Source organism: Caretta caretta, chromosome 12, assembly GCF_965140235.1.
Source record: "Caretta caretta isolate rCarCar2 chromosome 12, rCarCar1.hap1, whole genome shotgun sequence".
Lineage (NCBI taxonomy): Eukaryota > Metazoa > Chordata > Testudines > Cheloniidae > Caretta > Caretta caretta.
In genome coordinates, this window is record NC_134217.1 from 15,739,916 (window position 1) to 15,761,038 (window position 21,123).

Below are 21,123 nucleotides of genomic sequence, written 5' to 3' on the forward strand. Positions count from 1 at the left end.
GGGTGTTTATTCAAACCAGGATGAACCTCAGAACTTTCTTAGTTTTTCTTGTTACCACCAAAAAGGAAAACACCTATTTTGTTTTTCTGTTCCTGCACTTGAATTCAAACAAAGCAGGGATTTATAAATAATCACTGTTTTCAGATGGTACACAATTCTGTAAGGATCATCCCCATATCTGATGAACACACAATGCTCATCGAGTGAACTTGCACTTGCTTTCATGTAAATATTAAAAGGACTATCAAATATGTTTGGTACAAAATACCTGGACTATATTGCTTCCGGCAGGATTCTCAGGTTAATAGGTTCTGGTTCACTGTAACAGTTCCATGGTTTGGGCCATTTGCGCGTGCCGGTACCGCATCTTTTGACACTGGAAGGCACGTACAACTCTCACACAAAACCTTTTCAAAGTCAAACTATAAAAAGGGGAAATGAAATGAGGCCTTTTTTCCCTATTGTTTTTATTTTCTATGGAAACGTGTTTTAAAAGGCCTATGAAACATAAAATTGCTTTTGTTGTAGCAGCTAAATTCATTTCACTTTTGATCTGAAATACATTTGAAGCAAATTTCCAGATCTGAAAGGCTAATTTAATAACCCCGTATGCACTAAGCCCAGAACTGAATGCCCAGCCAGGCACTGAGCAGATGCACAGGGATGGAATCCATCTTGTGGTGCCGGGAGTACGCTCTGTGGGCTCTTCCCAGACCATGCCTCCCAGCCCAACAGGGTAAGGATGAGAAATTCCCATAGCAGCCCACTCTTTCCCCACCTCCACCCAGCAATGCCTCTTACTCTCTTGCCACCTTCGTGCTGTCTTGCAGAGCTGCATCCCATTCTGTGCAGAGATTGCGTGCTCCCTCTGAGCCTTCCATCCTGCCTCCCTGTTTGCAGTGGAATGAAACCAGTGTGGCACCCAACACATAGTCCAGGTAATGTGGAGGCAGGGAGGGGGAGCCTGTCACTCCTTCTCCCCAGCAACCTTCTCTCTCACTCACACACACACACACACACACACACACACCCTCCCCTGCAGGCAGATAGGGTTGTCAGTTTTGGTTGGATGTATTCCTGGAAATTTCATCACATGACATAATCTTTAATTAAAGATTAATCTTTAATTTCTGGAGACTCCACGCCAATCCTGGAGGGTTGGCAACCCTAACTGCAGATCCTTCCAGCCCCTCGTGCTGCTCCTCTGGCACAGCACATATCCCGAATACTCATTCACTTTGGGACACAGGCAGAGATTCCTTTTTTTCCTGAGAAATTGGAAACGGAAAAGATGAAGACTTTTATCACTGGATTTTAGTGGAGCCCTTTCCTGCACTCAGGGTGATTCACACACAAGCGACTCATGCACATAAAAAAAAATGCACTTGATTGTGTGTGTGGCCTTTTGAAAAAATGTTTCTCTTTCAATTTTTCTGTGCCTCAGTTACCCAATCTGTAAAATGGGGATAATAATACTTGCCTACCTTTGTATAATGTATGTTGAGGTCTTTGGATGACTGGCACAATAAAGTACTATTATTTCTTAGGTGCGTCATGTAATGTGGTCAACTTTTGTGTATTATTAAATGCCAAAGGTAATAGGCAGGGCTCAGCTAAACAATACGCTCATCACAAGATACAGGTTATTGTTGTGCTTGAGTCTACTGCATTTAGCACGCTCTCAAAAAAAAATCTTTGGAAAAGTTTCTCTTTGAGCATTTTATGTTGGAGCCTTAGAGCTGATTCTGCCTCTAAATTATAAACCCTTATGTATGTACCATAAAGATGTCCACCTAATGCACAGAAAAACATATTAATTGATCACGGCAATATATTCTTATCCACTGAATTAGAGCATTCCACGCATTGTTTCTTTTTTTGTTTGTTTTTTGGCTTGTAAATCTTCATTGTAGGATACGAATGAAAATGACCCAAATATGTATTATTTATGAATAGGCGTCTCAGATATTATGCTTTAGATTGATTGTGTTAGACAGAGTATAATAGAAGCACAATAAGTCAATGAAAAATAAAATGCCGCAAAAATGTTTCATGCTAAAAATGTAGTTCCAGTGACACCTCTTATATAAAGGACATTGCCAATATGTTGACATTTATATTTATCATGGCTGTGTGCATGAGTTACAATTGTTTGAGGTGCTGAATATCAGGAATATCCATGCACATACACACCCCTTTTGAATGATTGTAAGGCGTAGATTGCTCCATCGCCCCTTATATGGCAAGCTTTTCCTCCCTTTTTTATTTTTCTCCTCTAGCTTCAGGGAGGCAAAGGAAGCAGTAGATCAATAGGATGTCTTGACTGAAGTTGCCTGCAGCAGTTCCATTTCTCAGACTGGACACTGATGCTAACTATCAATAGCAATAAGAGGCTGTCTCAGACAGAATTAAGGCTCTTTCTTCTGCATGGCTGTCTGGTGGTTACTGATAAACATCTTGTGCACAGGATTGCAACAAATAAACCATTTCAAGTGTGCAAGCTAGCCACTGTCATTCTTTCTATTGATACTTGCTTTTGAGGTGCGGGTGGGGAGAGTGTTATAGTATTTTCATATGGATAATTGATGCAGATTAGAGGGGTGTAAGGCCGAACGTTTGTATAAAGGCATAATGTTATAAAATGGAGAAAGATCATTGATGAAATTCTACGTGCTCTCATAGGAACTCTGAGATGGCAAAAGCCACAAATATGGACTGTAAGTTAAACTACTTAAGCACCAAATGTAACCCTTTAGTGACCTCTCATTTTAGAAATGTTTTGGTTAATGCTAGAAATGTCCTGCCACGCTGTTTTATGAAAATGTTATTTGTTCTCACCACTCCTGTGAGTTCTTAAATGTAGTCTGGAAACACAAACTAAAAAGAAAAGGAGTACTTGTGGCACCTTAGAGACTAACCAATTTATTTGAGCATGAGCTTTCGTGAGCTACAGCTCACTTCATCGGATGCATACCGTGGAAACTGCAGCAGACTTTATATATACACAGAGAATATGAAACAATACCTCCTCCCACCCCACTGTCCTGCTGGTAATAGCTTATCTAAAGTGATCATCAGGTGGGCCATTTCCAGCACAAATCCAGGTTTTCTCACCCTCCACCCCCCCCACACAAGGGTGGAGGGTGAGAAAACCTGGATTTGTGCTGGAAATGGCCCACCTGATGATCACTTTAGATAAGCTATTACCAGCAGGACAGTGGGGTGGGAGGAGGTATTGTTTCATATTCTCTGTGTATATATAAAGTCTGCTGCAGTTTCCACGGTATGCATCCGATGAAGTGAGCTGTAGCTCACGAAAGCTCATGCTCAAATAAATTGGTTAGTCTCTAAGGTGCCACAAGTACTCCTTTTCTTTTTGCGAATACAGACTAACACGGCTGTTACTCTGAAACAAACTAAAAAGGGGCCTCAGCCTATAGTCTTTACACAGTGGGAGTTCTGCTCGATGGACGAGTACAAAATCAGGTCCTCAGGTGCCTCATAAACACATGCCATTAAAACATGCCGGACCAGATCCTCAGCTGGAGTAAATTGTTAGAGCTCCACTGATGTCAGATAGCGAGTAAAGCTGTGGTCCATTTATATCACCTGAGGATCTGACCCACGGAACTGAACTCTGGTGATTGCAAAACAACAATGTCAAGGGTGGGACAGATAGGACAGCTCCTCAGCTGATGTAAATCAATGTAGCTTCATTTGATATCTGATTTCTTTGGCGGTACAACAGTTTACTCTAGCTGAGGAGCCTGGCCCTGGCCCGTGACAATCGCCAGCATCATATCAAGTGATGCTTCTCAAACTTTGAGGCAGAGATTCTTGGGAAGGGCCAATAATTTTTTTTGAGGCTCCATCCAGCCCAAAGAAACATTTTAAATAATGTTGTTGTTTTCTGAAATAATCATTTCCATGTACTATCCAACAAAACCTGATGTTCATCTAGAGACCGTTCTGATTTTGCTAAATTCTAAATTAAGATGGTTAAAATTAAATTAAGAGGACAAAATAAATCAGTTTCCAAGATTTAATGGTGAGGGCTCTCAACCCTGAACAAGCCAATAAAGAAAATATTTACATTAGAAGAGTCCTGATTACATGTGTCTAGGAGTGTGTATACACTTCAGAGGAAGTTAAAGAAAAAACTAAGAAACACTTTATACAGCAAAATAGTTACAAATCATGGACTAGTCATTCACTGGTTGTCAATTTCAATTTTCAAAATTATTTTAATAGCCAGATCATATACTGTAATAATAATACTTACTAACCCCATGGGGCAGCATGAGGATTAAGTAATTAATGACAGGTTTCAGAGTAACAGTCGTGTTAGTCTGTATTCGAAAAAAGAAAGGGAGGACTTGTGGCACCTTAGAGACTAACCAATTTATTTGAGCATAAGCTTTCGTGAGCTACAGCTTATGCGCAAATAAATTGGTTAGTCTCTAAGGTGCCACAAGTACTCCCTTTCTTTTTTTAAGTAATTAATGTTTGTACTATGTTTGAAGTATTATTATGAACTATATTCAATGTGACCACAGTATAGAGTATATACATTTTTCCCCAATAGGCAGAAAGATGAAGCATGCAGTATTTCAAGTTTGGAGAAGCTGGAATTTCAGAAATAGCTTGGCTCTTCACTTTGATTACTTTCCGGCTAGAAAGCTGGAGTCAAACTAATTCATTTTGTAAACATTTCTGATCATTCATGTACAGTACATTGCATAAGTCAATACAGGACAATCTGACTGTTACAAGTTCATAAGTACAGACAAAATTGACTGCTTCATTTCATACAGTAGTAAGGGTCTGATCGTGTAGTTCTTACTCAGCCAAAACTCCCATTCAAGTCAATGGGAGTTTTGGAAAAGAAAGGACTTGGGGATGAGGTTCTAAACTGTTTTGGTTTTCCATCATACCACCCCTGTACCTTTACAGTTCAATTTCAACAAATGTCCATACAGCTCAGGGAGAGTGCTGCAGCCTGCATATTTGAATGCAAGTATTAGGCCACCACCTCAGCCAGTGTAAATTGATGTTGCTCCATTGACTTCAGAAGAGCTATATGGATTTACAACAGTTGAGGTTCTGACTCATTTTTCTTTCAGTGCACATCACAGCACACAGTCCAAATGACACTTTCAGAGGATGATTGTGTTAACTTTAAAATTTTCAAAAATGTAAGAGTGATCCATTTGTGCTGTTAAACCGTACGCTTCCTGGATAGCTTTGCCCCATTTAGGAGCAACTAATTAGAAAAAGAAAATACATGCTTAATGCTTGACCATAGGCCTTCTCTAGGCTCTGAGTGAGCAAGTCCTTGAGCACATGAGTTGGCCTTTTGGGGCCCCAGTTCTTAAAGCTCTTAAAAGAACATCACTGGCTCTTTGGCTACAAATAATGTTTACTGAATTAGGTTTTAATATGCCCATTGACAAGCTTATCTTCTGCATGTATCTCAACAGCAGTTATGCTATGATATAAGCACACAGCCCTGAGATATATTTGTTGTCTAGTGTCACTAAAGCAGCATTCTTTTACAAGATACGAAGCATTCATTTTCTCCCCAAATTATTCAAGACGGGAAATGTTAGCAAAGCATTTTGTAAGAGTGTAAGTGACTCAAAGCTGGAGACAGACAGAGAAATGGATTACTTTACATACTTTCTACACAAACATGAGGATTAATTTAAGTTATTCCCCTAAATCAAAATAACTAGAGCTTTTGGCAGCTTTGAAGTTTAATGAATGTTTATCCTTGCCATCAAGCATAGGTTTTGGGACACCTTGCAGCACCACTGAGGACAAAATCATCTCAAGCAATTTATATTAAAAAAGGACAATGCAAAGATTTTTTGTTTATTTAAAATTTAAAATTTAAATTAAATTTAAAAGAAAATGCATATATTTGAAAATATTTTTGTTTAACCTTTTAAGTAAATTAAAATAAAGTTTCAAAATGATTATGATTGTGCTACTGTCAGCCATCAGTACTTTGGCCTGTAGGTTAACTGCAATTGTGATCATTTCAAAAGTAGACTTGATATAAAACAGGTCTCCTTTGTACTGTATATGCTCTCCTATGCCTGGTTTTGTGTTATTTTAGGGACACATAAGAGCTGGTTTTGCTCTCTCATCTTTCAGAGTATATTTAGAATTCCTTTTAAATGGCTCTTATCAAACATGACAAGAAGTACCTATTACTTAGAGAAATTCAGATGTGTGTTTTCTCTAAGAGAAAATTAAATCATACTACTAGGTAAAATAGACCAGAGACAGGATTTCCGCATAAAACCTGATTTCTTTCATTGTTAATGAAGAAAAAAAAATCACACACGGCTGAAATTTTACATAAATGGGGAAGAATTGGTTTGCTTTAGATCAACATGAATAAATTTTAAAAATGGGTAATATTTTAAAAGGTATTAAGCTTTTGATAATTCAGCCATAAAAATACTCTGATTTTTCTGAGGGTTATTTTTACACATAAGAAACTGAAAATTGGATATTTGTAATATCTGGAATTCACAACATGTCTTGCTGTTAAATTGCCACCTCAGAGGCCTTTCCTTTAATTTAATTGAAAATGCATATTAAATCAAAGTGATAGACACATGCAATGCAAAATGTCTATCAACAATTAGACTCCCATTTGGAAGTTTGTTAAGCATAACAATTTAAAATGAACTTAGCCTGAGGAAGAAAGTTTTAGTTGGTGGTGCTACAATCTTGTACAAAGCAAGTCCGACATTCTGGCCTTTTCCAAAGTGAAATAAAATGCCATACATAAAACAAACGGGACCTCAAAGACTGTTAATCTGCCATGCCATGTCAGTCCAGAACCACCTAGTTCTTTACATAATAAAATACTAATAATACTGATCATTTGAAATGATTAAATAAGTTAAGAACCATGCAAATAATGTAGCCTAATTATCATGTCATTTATGTGGCATCTAGGACACAGTATGCTGCAGCTACTTAGTAAGTGTTCCACGTCAGTGCAAAGTGTTAGTATTATTACTGGGCCAGATCAGATCCCTGTGCAGTAACACTCATGTAGCTCACAGAGTTTCCCCTGTAGTCTTCTATCATGGAGACAGGAATCTGGCCCACAAACCACATAGGTATGCTGAGATCACAGGAGATACAGGATCATCAGCACAGAGGCCCTGTGCTTCCTGCCAACTTTGACCCCAATGCTTGGTAGTGTAGCATCGCTCCTCGGGACCAGTCTGACCATGGCTGCCCCAGCTGAAGGGGGATCTGTACTGTGGAAGGAGGCCATGAAAGTGTACGGATTCTGAGGGGGTATTACATTTCCTGGGGAATCTTGGCTGGTTTCATGGCAGCAGTATGGTGTACACACTCCCTTCCCCCTTCTTAGTCTGATAGGGCCTCCACTTCTCCTGCATGGATCCTTGGACTTGCAAGGAGTCCTCTCTCATTTCCATGGGAAAAAATCCTTCTGAGGCAACAGCTGACTCCTGCCTTTTTACACTGTGGGGGAGAAAGACTCCACAGAGACAAAGAATCCTCCTCATAGAGATCCAAAAGGCCCAATCTGACCTATGATGATGATGCTATTTATAGATACTTGGTATGTACACACTGCACCTCCACCATAGAGGTAGATCCAATTGATACATATTAGAGATGGACATGAGCTGCAAAGTCTGGATCCAAAGTTCTGGGTTTATTTGGAACCAGGGTTTGATTCTGGCTCATATTTGATCTTTATTGGGCACAGTGAAAACAGCTACTGTGTTGCACATCAGCATATTAAGATTTTTTCTATCTTTAATTTTATAACATTTGTATTTCCAAAGATTATTCTGCCAGTACTGTATTTCTAAACTGAAATTTGTATGACTATTGAGATATATGCCACTACTACAAGCACAGAACAGTGCATTCTCTGTAGTGATACCTGACTCCTTTAAACAGATATAATTCCAGTACTGGTATACTTGTGTGTAATTCTTCCAGGTTAAATTCTAGCTGTTTCTAGACATTACAGTTATCACCTTGATTGATGTTAAGAGCATGACAGTAAGGAAATGAGGATAAGAAGAAATGCAAAGGATATTCTACCAAATTACAACATTTTGTTTTGCATTATTGGTTTTCCATATTGTTCAGTGGATCTATAATCACTGTGTCCCATCAGAACAAGTGAATGCATATTGACAGCCAGTAACAGTTTCTGTCTTTCGTTATCTAGTATTTACACCTTTGTTGTATAATCTCCTTGAAGAACCAGGATTACCTCGGATTACAGGTGCATTAAGGAACAGTATACCTCAAATGCCATATTCACTTTGTTTAGAGAGGCAGTGAGCTGTTTGCCCAGCATGTGAATACCAGTGAACAAACTCCTGCAGGCTTCCATGAACAGGGCAGGCAGCATCAGCCCCAGGATTTTGTTGCTGTCGGCAAATTATTTAACATAGGTCCTTTACAATTCACAGTCACTAGCACAGCAAAGTGTTACCAAACATTTTGGAGCCCCAGGCAGCTGCCTGTTCTGTCTGCATGGTGTTGATAATGCTGGGGCTCATGAATGTAGGCTTACTCATCTCTCACCCATTAGGCTCATGTCTATGTCACTTTTTTAACCAGAGCGCACTCAGAGCTGGTCCGACTCTAGAGTAATTCATGACAATCGGGGCAAAGGAGCTGCAGTCCTGGAAGTCCTGTGAGAAGCAGCACTGGGAGAAATTGGATTTTACTCTAAAAATTTCTAGGACTGAAAAGCAAGGGTGGGAACAGAATTTGCAATTTAGAAAAAACAAGATCAGTAATTTTACTTTATTATGGAGTTAACCAAAGGATTTTGTAGTGGATGCAAGGGGGGAAAAATAAACCAAATTCATCCTTGGTATAACTCCATTGACTTCAGTAGAGTTATAATAAGAATAGATTCTAAAACTGTCACTTTAAAATATGATAGCTTTGCTTCTGCCTCAATGCTGCATAAAAACTGGAGCATCGACAACGGCTGCAGAAGCAGGGCTGAGCGTATTGTAAAGACGCATGAAGTTATTTTTAACCCCTTAGAACTGGTGAGATTGGAAAGGTATTTTTGTTGAATTATTTTTAGATTAAAAAAAGAGGTGGAGGCATCATGCTATCAGGCAGTTTTTCTAAGCATTGATTATTGTCACTTCTGACAACTCCGTACCATCTTGCGTTTGAAAAGTTGCCTGTGTTAATATGGATCTGATAATGGGCCTGATCTTGCGCTGCTCAGACAACAGAACTCCCCTTGTAGCTATGCTTGCACAGGGTGACGTGCCCCAGTGCACAAGACCTTTGCTCCACTTAAGTCCTACAAAAAAAACCCCATGCTTTCTGCACAGGAATGAATTTCATCAATGAAGAGTTTAGGCTTGGTCTGTTAGATTGAAGACCCCCTCAGGGCAAGAAATATGTCCTTTTATGAGTTTGCAACTAATTATGCATGATATTCAACAAATTAGAAATAAATGTAGCATTAGCATTGGGGTTTGTGTAAACGTTTTTTCTAGCTGTATGATATATGACCTATAAGAAGTGTGTATGCATTGGCCTAGGCTACCGTCGTTACTCAGTGAGTGATCCAGTGCTCGTTGACGGCACTGGGATGATGCCCATGGGCTTCAGATCACACCCTAAATCTGTATTCAGACCACACTTCCACTGGGATCATTGGGCCCATAAACATTGGATAGGACTGAGCCCAAGTGATCCTAATGAATCTATGGGAAGTTTGGGAGAGAGCCAGTTAGACCTAACAAAACTATTGTATTACTGAGGGCCAAATTCTGCTCTGACTCTTGTACCCTGAAACCCTATTAATTTCATTTTAGGCAAAATTTGGTTCTAAATGTAAGTAGGGCAAAGACATCAATGAAAGGCAAGAAAAAGAAATAATTCAGCGAAGGGCTTGGGACACCCACTGCAGTTATACTAATAGCTCCAAGCCTGCCACATAGGGAATGTAAAGGGGTAGAGGCCACTTTTCTAGTTTATGAATCATGGGGTGGAGGTGAATTCTATTCGCTCCTTGCAGATTTCCATGCCCAAAGTCTGATATGCAGGGAAGGGAGACTTTCACCTCCTAGATGGTAACTGATTTTTGATTTTTATAGAGTGGCCATTCTCAGATTTGCCTGTGGATCACTGGTGGCCTGGGTAGCACTTGCTGGTGGTCCACAGAGAGTTGGCTTGTCACACGCTCCTGCCCCTCTTCATTGTTTCCAGCTCCTTTAAAAGACAGCTACAAATGCAGTCAGTACTTTCTTAATGTTGTTTTGAAAGTGGGCAAATGCTGTAGTTTCTACATGGATGTCATATGTTCATGAGTGGGAGGGGAGGTGATCTGCAAAATTGTGAAAGGCAGAGCAGGTGGGTGCACAAGAAAATCTCCCTATTACTTTGGGGCCCATGCATAAGAAGAGACTCCCTATTACAACAGAAAATACTCTTGTCTTTTAGTAAGGAAAAATATATTTACACACAACAGTCCTAATTTTACCCTCAGCCACACCAAATCAATTCAATTGACAGGGCTGGGTTGAATTGAGTGCAGAGTTTGGACCATGAAGAAGGTATTTAGTTCAATAATGGAATGTAAAGTATTATTCAAAGCATATTTATTTTATTGGAACCAAACTCTGCAAAACCAACTTCTTGTGTTGATACAAACAACATGATAGTTCTCAAATTGTAAACATCACACAGTAAGTTAGTGCACCTTAATATTATGCAAATGAAGTTTATGTACTTTAAAGTACTTGTACCGTATTTGTTGAAACTTTCAAAAATTGTGTTAAGAAAGTGAGTTAGGTTGTCAGGTTTATTTAATTAGGCATGAAATCTGGGACTAACTCAAGCAACATTTCCCTCTGGGGTCTGAGACGCTTTTAGCCTGTAATAATTTATTATTCATCAACTAAAGTGAGTCATCAAAATATAGGTAGGAAACTCACACTGTTGGTAAATATGAATTGACAGGATTATTCTGGAAAGAACAGCAATTAGTTTGTGACAATGGGTCTTACCCCAGGCTAGATGATTACCTTGTAGTTGTAGGAACTCATGTGTAAGTTATTAGGCAACTGTCATGAAATTTTGGCCCTGTGTTTTTATTTGGACAGACTAGAGAAACCTTGCAGAATTGTGTTTCAAAGATAAGCGAATCCTGAAGGAGAAACCAAGTAAAAAGAACAATAGATTTTCTTCTTGCTAATGCCAGATGCAATTTCACCCCCCAATCATCTCTTTTCTGTCTTTTTTTTAATGGCTCCCATAGGCATATTTTCTACTCTTTTCAATAATGCTTTGTATGCTATTAAATAATTGTGATAATTAAGGGATTTTTAAAAAATCCAAACTAAGGCTCTCACTATTAGATGGCTAGGTTCAACGCAATCTGAAAAGATGTCGTGTTCCTCACATGAAGGCACTGTTCTCAAAGAAGAACGCCTGGGAGGCCATACTTAGTGAATGGCCACCTCATAAACTGATATCAGGGTTTATTTAAGGCTATTTTCTTGATGTGTACCTATTTGCGTCATGCTTTTTTATTCCATACAAAGTTACTTTTGTGGTATGGTACAGCCCATGAAAGTGGAATATGTCTTTGATTCCCGATGTGGGATTTCAACCAGTTTATATAAGGTTGGAGAACTATGTGTCATTTCATTTCTAAACTTCTCTGTTTCTGCTGGAGGTACACTGTGGCTTTATGTGGCTTTGATACACAAATTAAACTGGGCTATAAGGGGATGTGGCTTGTGAAGAAAAATCCCCTTTGGCATCAAAGATAATTCTCAGTTCCCTAGAGATTCCCTACTAATTTTGTCCATACTGGCAGTGACCACTGAATTCCAAGCTATTTCAGTGATTTTTTACACTTTTACAACCTACCTAAAATATCCTTTAATTCATTGTTACTAATCTAAGTAGCATTTTATTATTAATGTAGAACATACTAAATAAAAGAATACAATTGTGCCCTTGCAATAAATCAGTGATAATGTCAAACTAAAGGAATTGACTAAAAAAAGAATTTATTACATGGCAAAAAAATTCCAGGTTTATTCTTAACACAGAAATTAAGACATAATATCACACAAAGGTATTATATCTAGTATAACAGGATAGGATTTATGGGGGGTGTAGTTTTGCCAAAACTCTTTTGCATAAAATAAATGTACAGAGAAACAAAAGAAATATGCATGAAACTCCTGCAATGTTTCTTTTTCTTCCCCCACCTCCTTCTTGGGGACTGAACATACAAAAACCTCCTTTGTGCAGTTATATTGAACATTGCTGATAGTTTCATTCCTCTACCTATGCATTTTATTTTTCTCAGCTTCCAACCATCTTGCCTGGAAAAACACTTTCCCTAGTCTGTTTACTAGCTCTCTAATTTCATCTAGCCTGTTTACTTAGTTATTAATATATCTAAATTGGCAGTGTCCTTCAGGGGCATTTTTGTTAAATTTGAAACAAATATATTTAATGATTGCATTGTAATAAAACAGCTAAAAGAATAGATTAAGAAGATATGCACGGGGGGCGGGGTGGGTCTGATTGATTGAGGGATTGATTTTATTACTTCTCCCGTAGATGGGGAGTGATAGCTGTAAATCTCTTGATAATCATTTCAGAAGCACCTTCATCAATAAGCTCAAAAGGGATGGCTAGGTGTAAAATTTTGCTGGCCAGCGGGTCAAACAAAAGGCAGCAAATGGGCAAAGAAAGAATTGAATTAAATAATTCCACCTTGGCTGGTAATGTGGCATTCGTCATTTTCATCTATCTTGGCAAAAATAAATAAATAAATAAATTACCCCTTCACTTTGGAGCTCTTATATTTGTTTTGTTTTGGGGTTGGGGTTTGTTTGTTGTTTTTTTTTTCTTTTCCCACCCCCCCTGCCTTTAGCTCAACCCGTATTGCTTACGATTCAATTATCTGGCTAAAAGCTCGCGCTTGTGAGCAATGATCAATTATTAGTTGTCAGTAATAATGGAGAAGGATTCCATTCTGGCCCTTTTTCTTTTTCTTAAGGAATGATCATTAGAAAATAAATCAAAAAAAGGGGGGGGGGGTTGTTGACAGCATTGTCCACAAAAGTAGTCTTACCTAAACCCACACGGTCACAAGGGTTGAAATGCGCGTATTGAATAGCGGGATTCCAGGCTATTGACAATAAAACAATTCCAGAGAGCAGTTCCTAGCTGCTCCTGGATAGCTGCGCCCCAGGATTGTCTCAAAAGTTTATTATATACCGGCGCACAAAGCCAAGTTCCCATCTGACAGCAGCATCTGGAAGCCCCTAATTACCCACATTTCTAAAATGCATGTGAGCAGTGTTAGCTGAGGGACGGCTTGGTATTAGCAGTTTAGCGGGCACATACAGCAATATTTAAAATCTGGTTTGCACGGTATCTTTTCTCAATAAACAGAAAACCATCCTTGCTCAGTAAAAGCAGGTATTTTTGCCGTCTGAGAGCGTGAATGAATGAATTTTCCCCTGACGGTGTTTCCCTTAAAGTGTATTAATTTTTAGGGCAGAGACAATGTTTCCACAGGTTAAAGGTTGATTGTTCGGGGTTGGCTCTGCGAAGAGACCGATCTGTATCTAAGTAAATGCCGCTTTACAAGCTGCACTGGTGGTGCAAATTTGCAGAAAATATGAAATCAATTGGATTTTCTTCCAGATCGTTATTAACGATGCATTATAAGTATATGGGTATTGTGTAGCTTTTAACCCCTGAGTGCTAAGGTTGTTATGTCTGATCGCAAACCTTAATAACAATAATCCAGTCCAGTGTGCTGCATCTCATTGAAATCGTCTCTCACCCGAATGAACTGCAAATTATCCCCTGTTTACAATCTCCCTTCAGTGCTCATCTCAGTGAACTGGAAATCGATCCCCAACACGGTTGTTTTCCAACCAAGGGCTGATTTGCATTGATGGGTTCCCCCACCCCAATTTTTTTTTAAAAATAACCTAAGAAAGATCTCCAAGATCTGTGGGTGCCGGGGGGGGGGGGGAATTCTGTCGCTGTAATCTGGACCTTCAAGGGGGGGAACAGCAACAACAAAATCACAGTATTTACGTTTGTGAACACTCACAACTTCTGTTCACGGCAATGACATTTAATTGATGTATTGCTATCAACAACAATAAAGACCAATTCTTCTCTCCCTGCAAACACCACTCTGCCGCCGCTCCCCCCCCCCATATCTCCGGCCCCCAGCAAAGGGGAAGAAAACAAACAATAAATAATCAAATGACCCTAAACTAAACACTAAGCGTCTGTTTTTACAATGGCGAGGGAGCAGAGAAACGAAAAAGAAAAGTTATTAAACTTTATCTCTCCAAATTAGTCTTTCGCCAAACCCTTGTTGTTGTTTTTTAATTGCAGGCTCACGACGGGCACGTACAGACACCAAATGCATAGCACTATGGGAAAGTGCTTTAAAACAACCCAATTTAATCAACAAATATATAATGAAATTGTAAATGCGAATAATTTTCAGACAGTAACTGGATTTAAAGGCGTAGGGAGCTAATCGAGTGATTGATATAATTCTAAATGCAGACATTCTCGTGAGTAGGGCTTATGTGGGTGTTATATGCAGATACGTGTATCAGTATGTATACATATATCATGTAAGTTTCTATATGGTTATATTCGGTATATTCCCCAGTGTTTGAGGGTAAGGAGGCTGACACCTACCACTGAATATATCCATCTCTGCCGAAAGATCTCTTTAAATATTCAGTGAAAAATAATGGCATCTGAAATACCACCTATAGCAACATTATTATCTTCATTCTTCAACATCATCCCCACTGACAGCTTCGTTTGTCTTTTTATCAAAATCTACTGTACCAAATACTGCGGGGAGAGGAAAGGGGTGGGGGGAGACCCATCCTATACAGAAGAGAAAAGCACGTTCAGTGTCCGGTTTGCTAAAGCTGACTAAATATTTGGTTGGCACTTGGGGGAGAGAGGGGGTTACTGATGTTTTGTCACCCACCTTGGTAAACATTTTAAAGTCTAGTTCGTTTAATAATAGGGAGAAGAAAATCCGAGTGAGCCGGTTCCTCGATTGGAGAGAGAGATTCTCGCTCTCTAGGTTTCACCGGCTCATTTGAAATTGAAATGAGTTGTATCTGATCAGCCTCTTGCTTTTACAGAGTTTGTTAATATTGATACCGGGGGAAAGGAGTAGTTTCAATCACAGAGTAAATAATCCAGAGGGGAGGGTGGGAGGAGGGTGCTGTGAATGGCCCAGAAACAGAAACTGACTACAGCAGCAGCTCGCTCGCTCGCTCGTCTTCAGACCGAGATAACCCTGCACATCAACTTTTCGTATACAGTACGGAGGAATTTGACGTGCAGAGAGGAACGAGGAATACAAAGGGCTCCATAGCTACCTATAAACCAAACATGCTCGGTCCGCGTTGTACTGTAGGTGCATTTGTGGGGGTGCAATGTATCAATCCTGGGGCTGGCTAGACCCTTCCTAACTTGGGAACGGAACTTTTTATTCCGCGATGATGATGCCATGGGTTGACGATTGCATGCGGGCTGCCCGAGCGCCATTTGAGCAGGATGTTTTCAATTGCTACCCGTCCAGCAGACACCACGGATGGGGCTAATCTATTGTTACAACCTACGAGCGGGCGGGCGGGCATATTAAGGAGGCAGACAGACACACGAATGTCCATCCACCGGGGGGGGGGGGGGGTCCATTCTTAAACGTGTTGGGCCACCAGAAGCGCTGCTCTGTCGTGAGCCCAGTTCGGACTCCCGGAGTTCAAAGTACGCCTCCGGAGTTAGAAGACACACACCCTGCACAGCTGCCTACCCCGGAGCCCGTCTCGCTGGCGACCCGCGTCTGGCCCCACACCGAGGCGGGCGAGGCACCGACCTCCCGGGGCTCTGGCGGGGAGGCTGCGCCCAGCAGCGGGGCTCGCGTGCCCAGGCTGCAGGCGGCTGCCCGGGAGCTGGGGCTGGAAGCCCGGCGCGGCTCAGCCTCGGACTCTCGGCAGCCCGAGAAGAAAACGAAAGTCAGGAGTGAGTTCGCTTCGGGCTGGGGTGTGTGTGTGTGTGGGGGGGGGTGTCCATCCGAATTCACAGCCCCCCGCCAGACAACCCCGTGGGGAGGGGGCAGAGCCGACGCGGCCCCGTCCCCTCCGGACTCCGCCCCCCTGTGCCCCGGACTCCGCCGGGGAGATGAATCGGCGGGTTTCCGCCGGCCGCCGGCTCCGGCCGCCTTCTCCCGGAGATTGACGTCGGCCTCCGCCAACCGCCGCCAGGGGCGGAGCCGGCCCCGGCCGGGCTCGTGACGTAGCGGGCACAAACTTTGCAGTAATTGTCCTGGGAAACGTGTGCGGTGGCCACGAGCCCGTCGGCCGCTGAACCGACCACCCCCCCCCGCCCCATTGCCGGCATCTCCGCCCCCCCGGCCCCCCCTCCCGAGGAGCGGCTGGAAGGTGCATCTGGGATGGGGGCCGAGGTTAAAACAAGACACAAAACTTGGCCGCGGAGCGGGGCTGGGACGGTCCCCGGCAGAGGCGGTGGCGCTGACGGAGAGCGGGGCAAGGTAGCTGGGGGAAAGCCCGGCCTGCCCGCCCGGCCCAACACACCCACACCCCCGGCCCCGCTGTCCCTGGTGCACGGGCAGAGACCGAGAGCTGCCCCGCAGCTGGGCGATCCGCTCCTGGGGGGAGAGGGGTCCTTTCTCTCGCTGCCTGGGCTCCTTGGGGGAGCGACCAGCCCTGACTCTTGCTGCCGGTGCGTTCGGGGAAGACGTGATTTCATTTCTCCTCCTGGCCCCCTTTGTAACGAGAAACAAAAACAACCCGCAGCCCGGGAGCTTGGGACAGCAGCGGGGGGGGGCGGGCAGAGGCTTTCGACACATTCCTATAGTAACAGGGATGGCGTGAAACAGTCCCAGCTGGTTGCTAAGCGGGTTAAACTGTATCCAAACAGCTTTGGGGAAAGCCAGCCCCCTCCCCTGCCACATGGATCGACTCATTGGGTGGGAGCGGCGGAGAGACAAGGGTCTCCAGCAAATCAGCGCCTAATTGATTAAGGCGAGCGGGTTTGAATAGAGCTGGCCATGTGCCAATCGCCTTTCAAAGAGCCCCTCTATGATTAATCGCAATGCATTATTGATAATCATAATTATAGCAGGACACATGCGCGGTGCGGCGTGGCTTGGGGAGGGGGGAGGCTCGATTTCCGTAATTTTGAGAAGATTTTTTTTTAGTAATTTTTTATTCTGCCCCAGCTGATGTTTGAGCCAGCATGTCGCGGAGGAAGCAGGCGAAGCCTCAGCATTTCCAGTCCGACCCCGAGCTGGCCTTATTATCCCAGCGAAATGGTGAGTTCTTCCCATCTCTCTCTCTCGCACGCATTTTAACACAAACACGCACCCGCAAAATAGATCAACTTACCTTAGAGACTGCTAGGAAACTGCACCGGGAGAGGGGAGAGAGCGCTGCAGCTGCCGGAGTTTTTTGGTTGTATTTTTTTTTTAAATTACTATTTTTGCCCTGGTTGAGGATGGGTTGGTATGATTTTATTAACCTTCTGTTTCCTGTGTGTGTTGCATTTTTGTGTGTGTGTGTGTCTCTCTCTCTTTCCTTCCCCCCCCCCCCCTTTTTTTGATGATCTGGCAGTCTGACCCCAGAAGAGATGGATTTCTCCCCCACACCCCCTCTGTAGCCCACACCCCGGAGGCTGGTGAGGAGCGGGACAGAAGTCAGGTTTGGGTTGGGGTGTGTGTTTTCTAAGGATGCACCGACCTGACCGCACTTACTTTCTCTCTGTCTCCCCTCCTCTCCCATGAAAAGGGAAAAAACCCCTTTCCTACTTTTTTCTGCGTGCCCCTTTTCCCCCATGGAGTCCCGGTATGGCTGGGAAACCTGCGCTGCCAGGCAGCCCTCGCCTCTGGAGCATTTGAAACCCCTCTTTTAAAGGGGGGAAAAGTTTGCGTGCTGGAGATAAAAGTCTTTCTCGCACACTGACGCGCTGGCTGAGCTCCCTCCCTGCCCCTGGTAACTTTTCTCCCTCTTCGCTTTGGCTGCCTGGCATCTGCGGGATCCGGGCTCGCAGCGGCTCCGGCCAGGGCGGCTTTGCGGCTGGCCTTTAGTTGTGGGGTGGCTGCTTGTTTCCTTTCTTCCTTTGGGGCTTGCTTTTTTTTTTTTTTTAAGTGTGAAGCCGGTAAGGGAGGAACCAGGGTGGCTGGCTCTGGAGAGCCTGTGATTTTTTTTTAAAGGGGGGGTCCAGAAGCCCTGCGTTGGTGCTGGGAAAGGCAGTTTTATTGAAGCTGGGGGGGGGGTGCTTGTACCTGTGTCTGCTTGCACTTTATAAACCGGCTGAGTAGGGGGGGGTGTGGTTGGGGGCCGGGGGCAAGTGGTCTGGGGAAACTCCAAGTAAGAAAGTGGGCGATGGGGAAGCGCCTGGCTGATCACTGAGGCTCGAGGGCCCGGGGTGGAGGTGGCGGAGGCTCTCCGTGTCCCAAAGGCAGGCCCGCTCCCCTGCCCTGCCCTGCCCAGCGCACCTCGGCGGGTGCGTTCGTTTCAGAGCCGGAGGCGAGGGAGCCCGAGGAAGGATGAGCCGCCCGAGGGCACGGGAGGGGAATCCTGCCCCCCGTTTGGCTCCCTCTGGATCTTCTCCCCGGCCGGGCAGTTCTGCTCCTGCCGACCAGCGGGACTCACACCTTGGGGGGCCGCTTGGGGCAGATTTTGAAATGGGAAAGGGGGGGGCATAAATAAACAGGCCATTCAGGAAGTTACATGAAAACTGTTACCGGGTGTCCGTTCGAGAGGCTGGCTGTAGATGTGGATAATGCCAGGCGAGGGAGGACGAGATGGAAAGTTGGAAGGGGGGGGGGTCCTTGCATTTCTGCAAGGCACTTCCTGACGCTCTGGAAATTGTGGCCGGTTTTGGTGGGTAGGAGAGTGTTGCTGAGATCTCGGCAACAAAGTCTCTTGTTCGAAGAAGAGGAGGAAGAAGAAGCTGGAGGGGTCATCTCCGGAGCGATTCTCTCTGTCATGGGCCGGGGTGGGGGAGTAATGCGGTGCTCTGGGCAAATCGGAGGGGGATGAAGAGGGTTGGCCCTGAATAAATAGCTCGTTTCCTTTTCCTTGGCCGGGCTGGGGCTGGGCATGATGGCACTCCTCAGCCCCGAGGCTAGGCAGCACCTTTGGCTTCCAGAGCCGCTCGGGGTGTTGGGTTCCTTTTCGTTTCTGAGCAAAGCTCTAACTCTTCCCCCTTTTCAAACTCTCCACGCTTCTAACGCGAACGCATTGCTGGCTGTGGAGGGACTTGGCCAGAAGCTGACGTGCCAGTGTGCGATGTGAGTCATGGAGAGGAGCCCGGAGCTGCTCTCCCTCAGCCCCATTAACCCCCTGCTTTAGTCATTAAAGCAGCAGCCAGGAAACCCCCCCCCTTTTCAGCACCATGCATATCAGGGTCGCCACTGAGGTAGGTTTGGGGACATGGGAGCTGTGATCTCTGAACTGTCCTAATTCATTTTTCCATTTATCAGCTCCCCCTTTCCCTTCCCTCCCCACAAATTGCACGGGGGCTGCTGAGGAGTTTGGGAACAAATTTAACATAAGATACCAAGATCTGCAGAGTAAATCGGGTCTCCCTGGGAAAGCTGGAAGGATGCTATGGTAGTTTTGTTATCATTCAGTTTTTTTAAATATTGAGACACCTTTCTTGGCATCATCATTATCATAATAAATAAATAGCACCCATTTCTTGTAATTGTTTAAACGTTTCTGTGAAGTAGTTTGTTTTCTGGAAGGAAACGTTTGATTTTTTTTTGGGGTGGTGGTGGTGGTGAATTTTCATTTGTTTGGATGCATTGCTATTTTGCCACGGGGTTCAATTCATTTAATTTCACTTTAGGACATTCATTTTATCTTTAAATGGTTCTCCCCCACCCCCCCTTCAGCTTTGAAATTTCAAGCATGAGCTGGGGAAAGGTTAGGTTTTATTTATCCTTTCCCTGGTGTCCTAAAAAGAACTCTGAACTTTACAAAGTAAGCAGAGAGGGAAAGCATAGATGGAAGTTAAGTTATCTTGCTGGAGAATCAAAGGGCTATTTTTCACATCTTCCATTTGTTTAATTGCATCTCTTGATAAAGTCTTTATTTTTTTTTTAAATTTTTGCTAAAGGACACTGATAAAAGCACCTTCAAGTATCTTAATAAAATCGGCCTGCACTCCCTCCCCTTTTTTTCTTTCCTATTTTTAGTCTTTTGATCTGATTTTGCACATGTTTTCAGATGCAAGACACTGGGGGTGTGAGAAAGGAATGTTAACTGTGGAGCTTTCTTGCCTGTTACTAAATGATGTACTTAGAATAGTTGGATTTCACCTAAAATGATGGCATTTAGATAATCTTTCATTTGGTTTTTGCTGGCTAGTAAATTAAGTTAACTAAGTAAATTACCTTTTTTTTTTTTGTATCTATATATATTTTTTTAAAATGTTGGCTCATTCTCTAGAAAAAGCAGTAGGCTGTTAGAAACCCTGTTAGGAGCCTTTTCCCTCCTTTCAGTAGTAATCGTTTTAGGTTATGACTGTTTTACATGCTTGGACAATAAGTTTTGTCTACGTTGCCTGGAGGGTATGTTTTGTAATAGTGTTACAGGATTTAGAATGCTGTTGCAATATTCGTATAAAACTAACCCTGTTAGTGAATTAAAGGAATGCTTTATGCGTTTGAGAAGTTCTTAAATTTATAGTGGATACATTTGAGATAGGTGTAAAACATTTTTTCATGATATGCCTCAAAATTGCGAAAAACAAAACAGACAAAAATCCCCCATTCCTCTTTTTGATGCAGTGAATTCAGGCTTGTTAGCTCAGTTACAATTTCAGGAATCAGACAAGTTTGGCATCACTGCTATCTTAACAACACTTGCAATAATGTGAAATGAAGGAATATTTAAGAGAATAAATGAAAAATCATGTTTCTGTCGAATTTGTCTTATCTGTTTTGAGTTCTAGTTTAGGAAACTCTCTGACATGTATTCACAGTTAAGGGTCAATAGAAAGTAGTTTGAAAAGTAA

General features: G+C 42.9%; 1 protein-coding gene and 1 long non-coding RNA gene across 8 annotated transcripts in view; one reads left to right on the forward strand and one right to left on the reverse strand.

The window, feature by feature from the left end:
• Positions 1 to 18,362, reverse strand: part of LOC142068656 (uncharacterized) — a 61,661-nt gene extending 43,299 nt beyond the window's left edge. Inside the window, exon 1 of the long non-coding RNA XR_012664559.1 lies at positions 17,487 to 18,362. This is a non-coding gene — a long non-coding RNA (uncharacterized LOC142068656). The remainder of the gene's footprint in view (positions 1 to 17,486) is intronic.
• The window catches only part of SALL1 (spalt like transcription factor 1), a 17,200-nt gene continuing 11,889 nt past the window's right edge, over positions 15,813 to 21,123 (forward strand). Inside the window, exons 1-2 of one of the 7 annotated variants that reach the window (XM_048816736.2) lie at positions 15,813 to 16,101; positions 17,321 to 17,413. In XM_048816736.2, coding sequence (XP_048672693.1) covers positions 17,338 to 17,413 — 76 coding nt within the window. In that variant the 5' untranslated portion in view covers positions 15,813 to 16,101; positions 17,321 to 17,337. Of the gene's footprint in view, positions 16,102 to 16,528; positions 16,631 to 16,667; positions 16,822 to 16,997; positions 17,414 to 17,462; positions 17,600 to 19,399; positions 19,522 to 21,123 lie in introns of those variants that run through there. The other 6 variants (XM_048816734.2, XM_048816735.2, XM_075118365.1 and 3 more) reach the window with 6 other exon arrangements.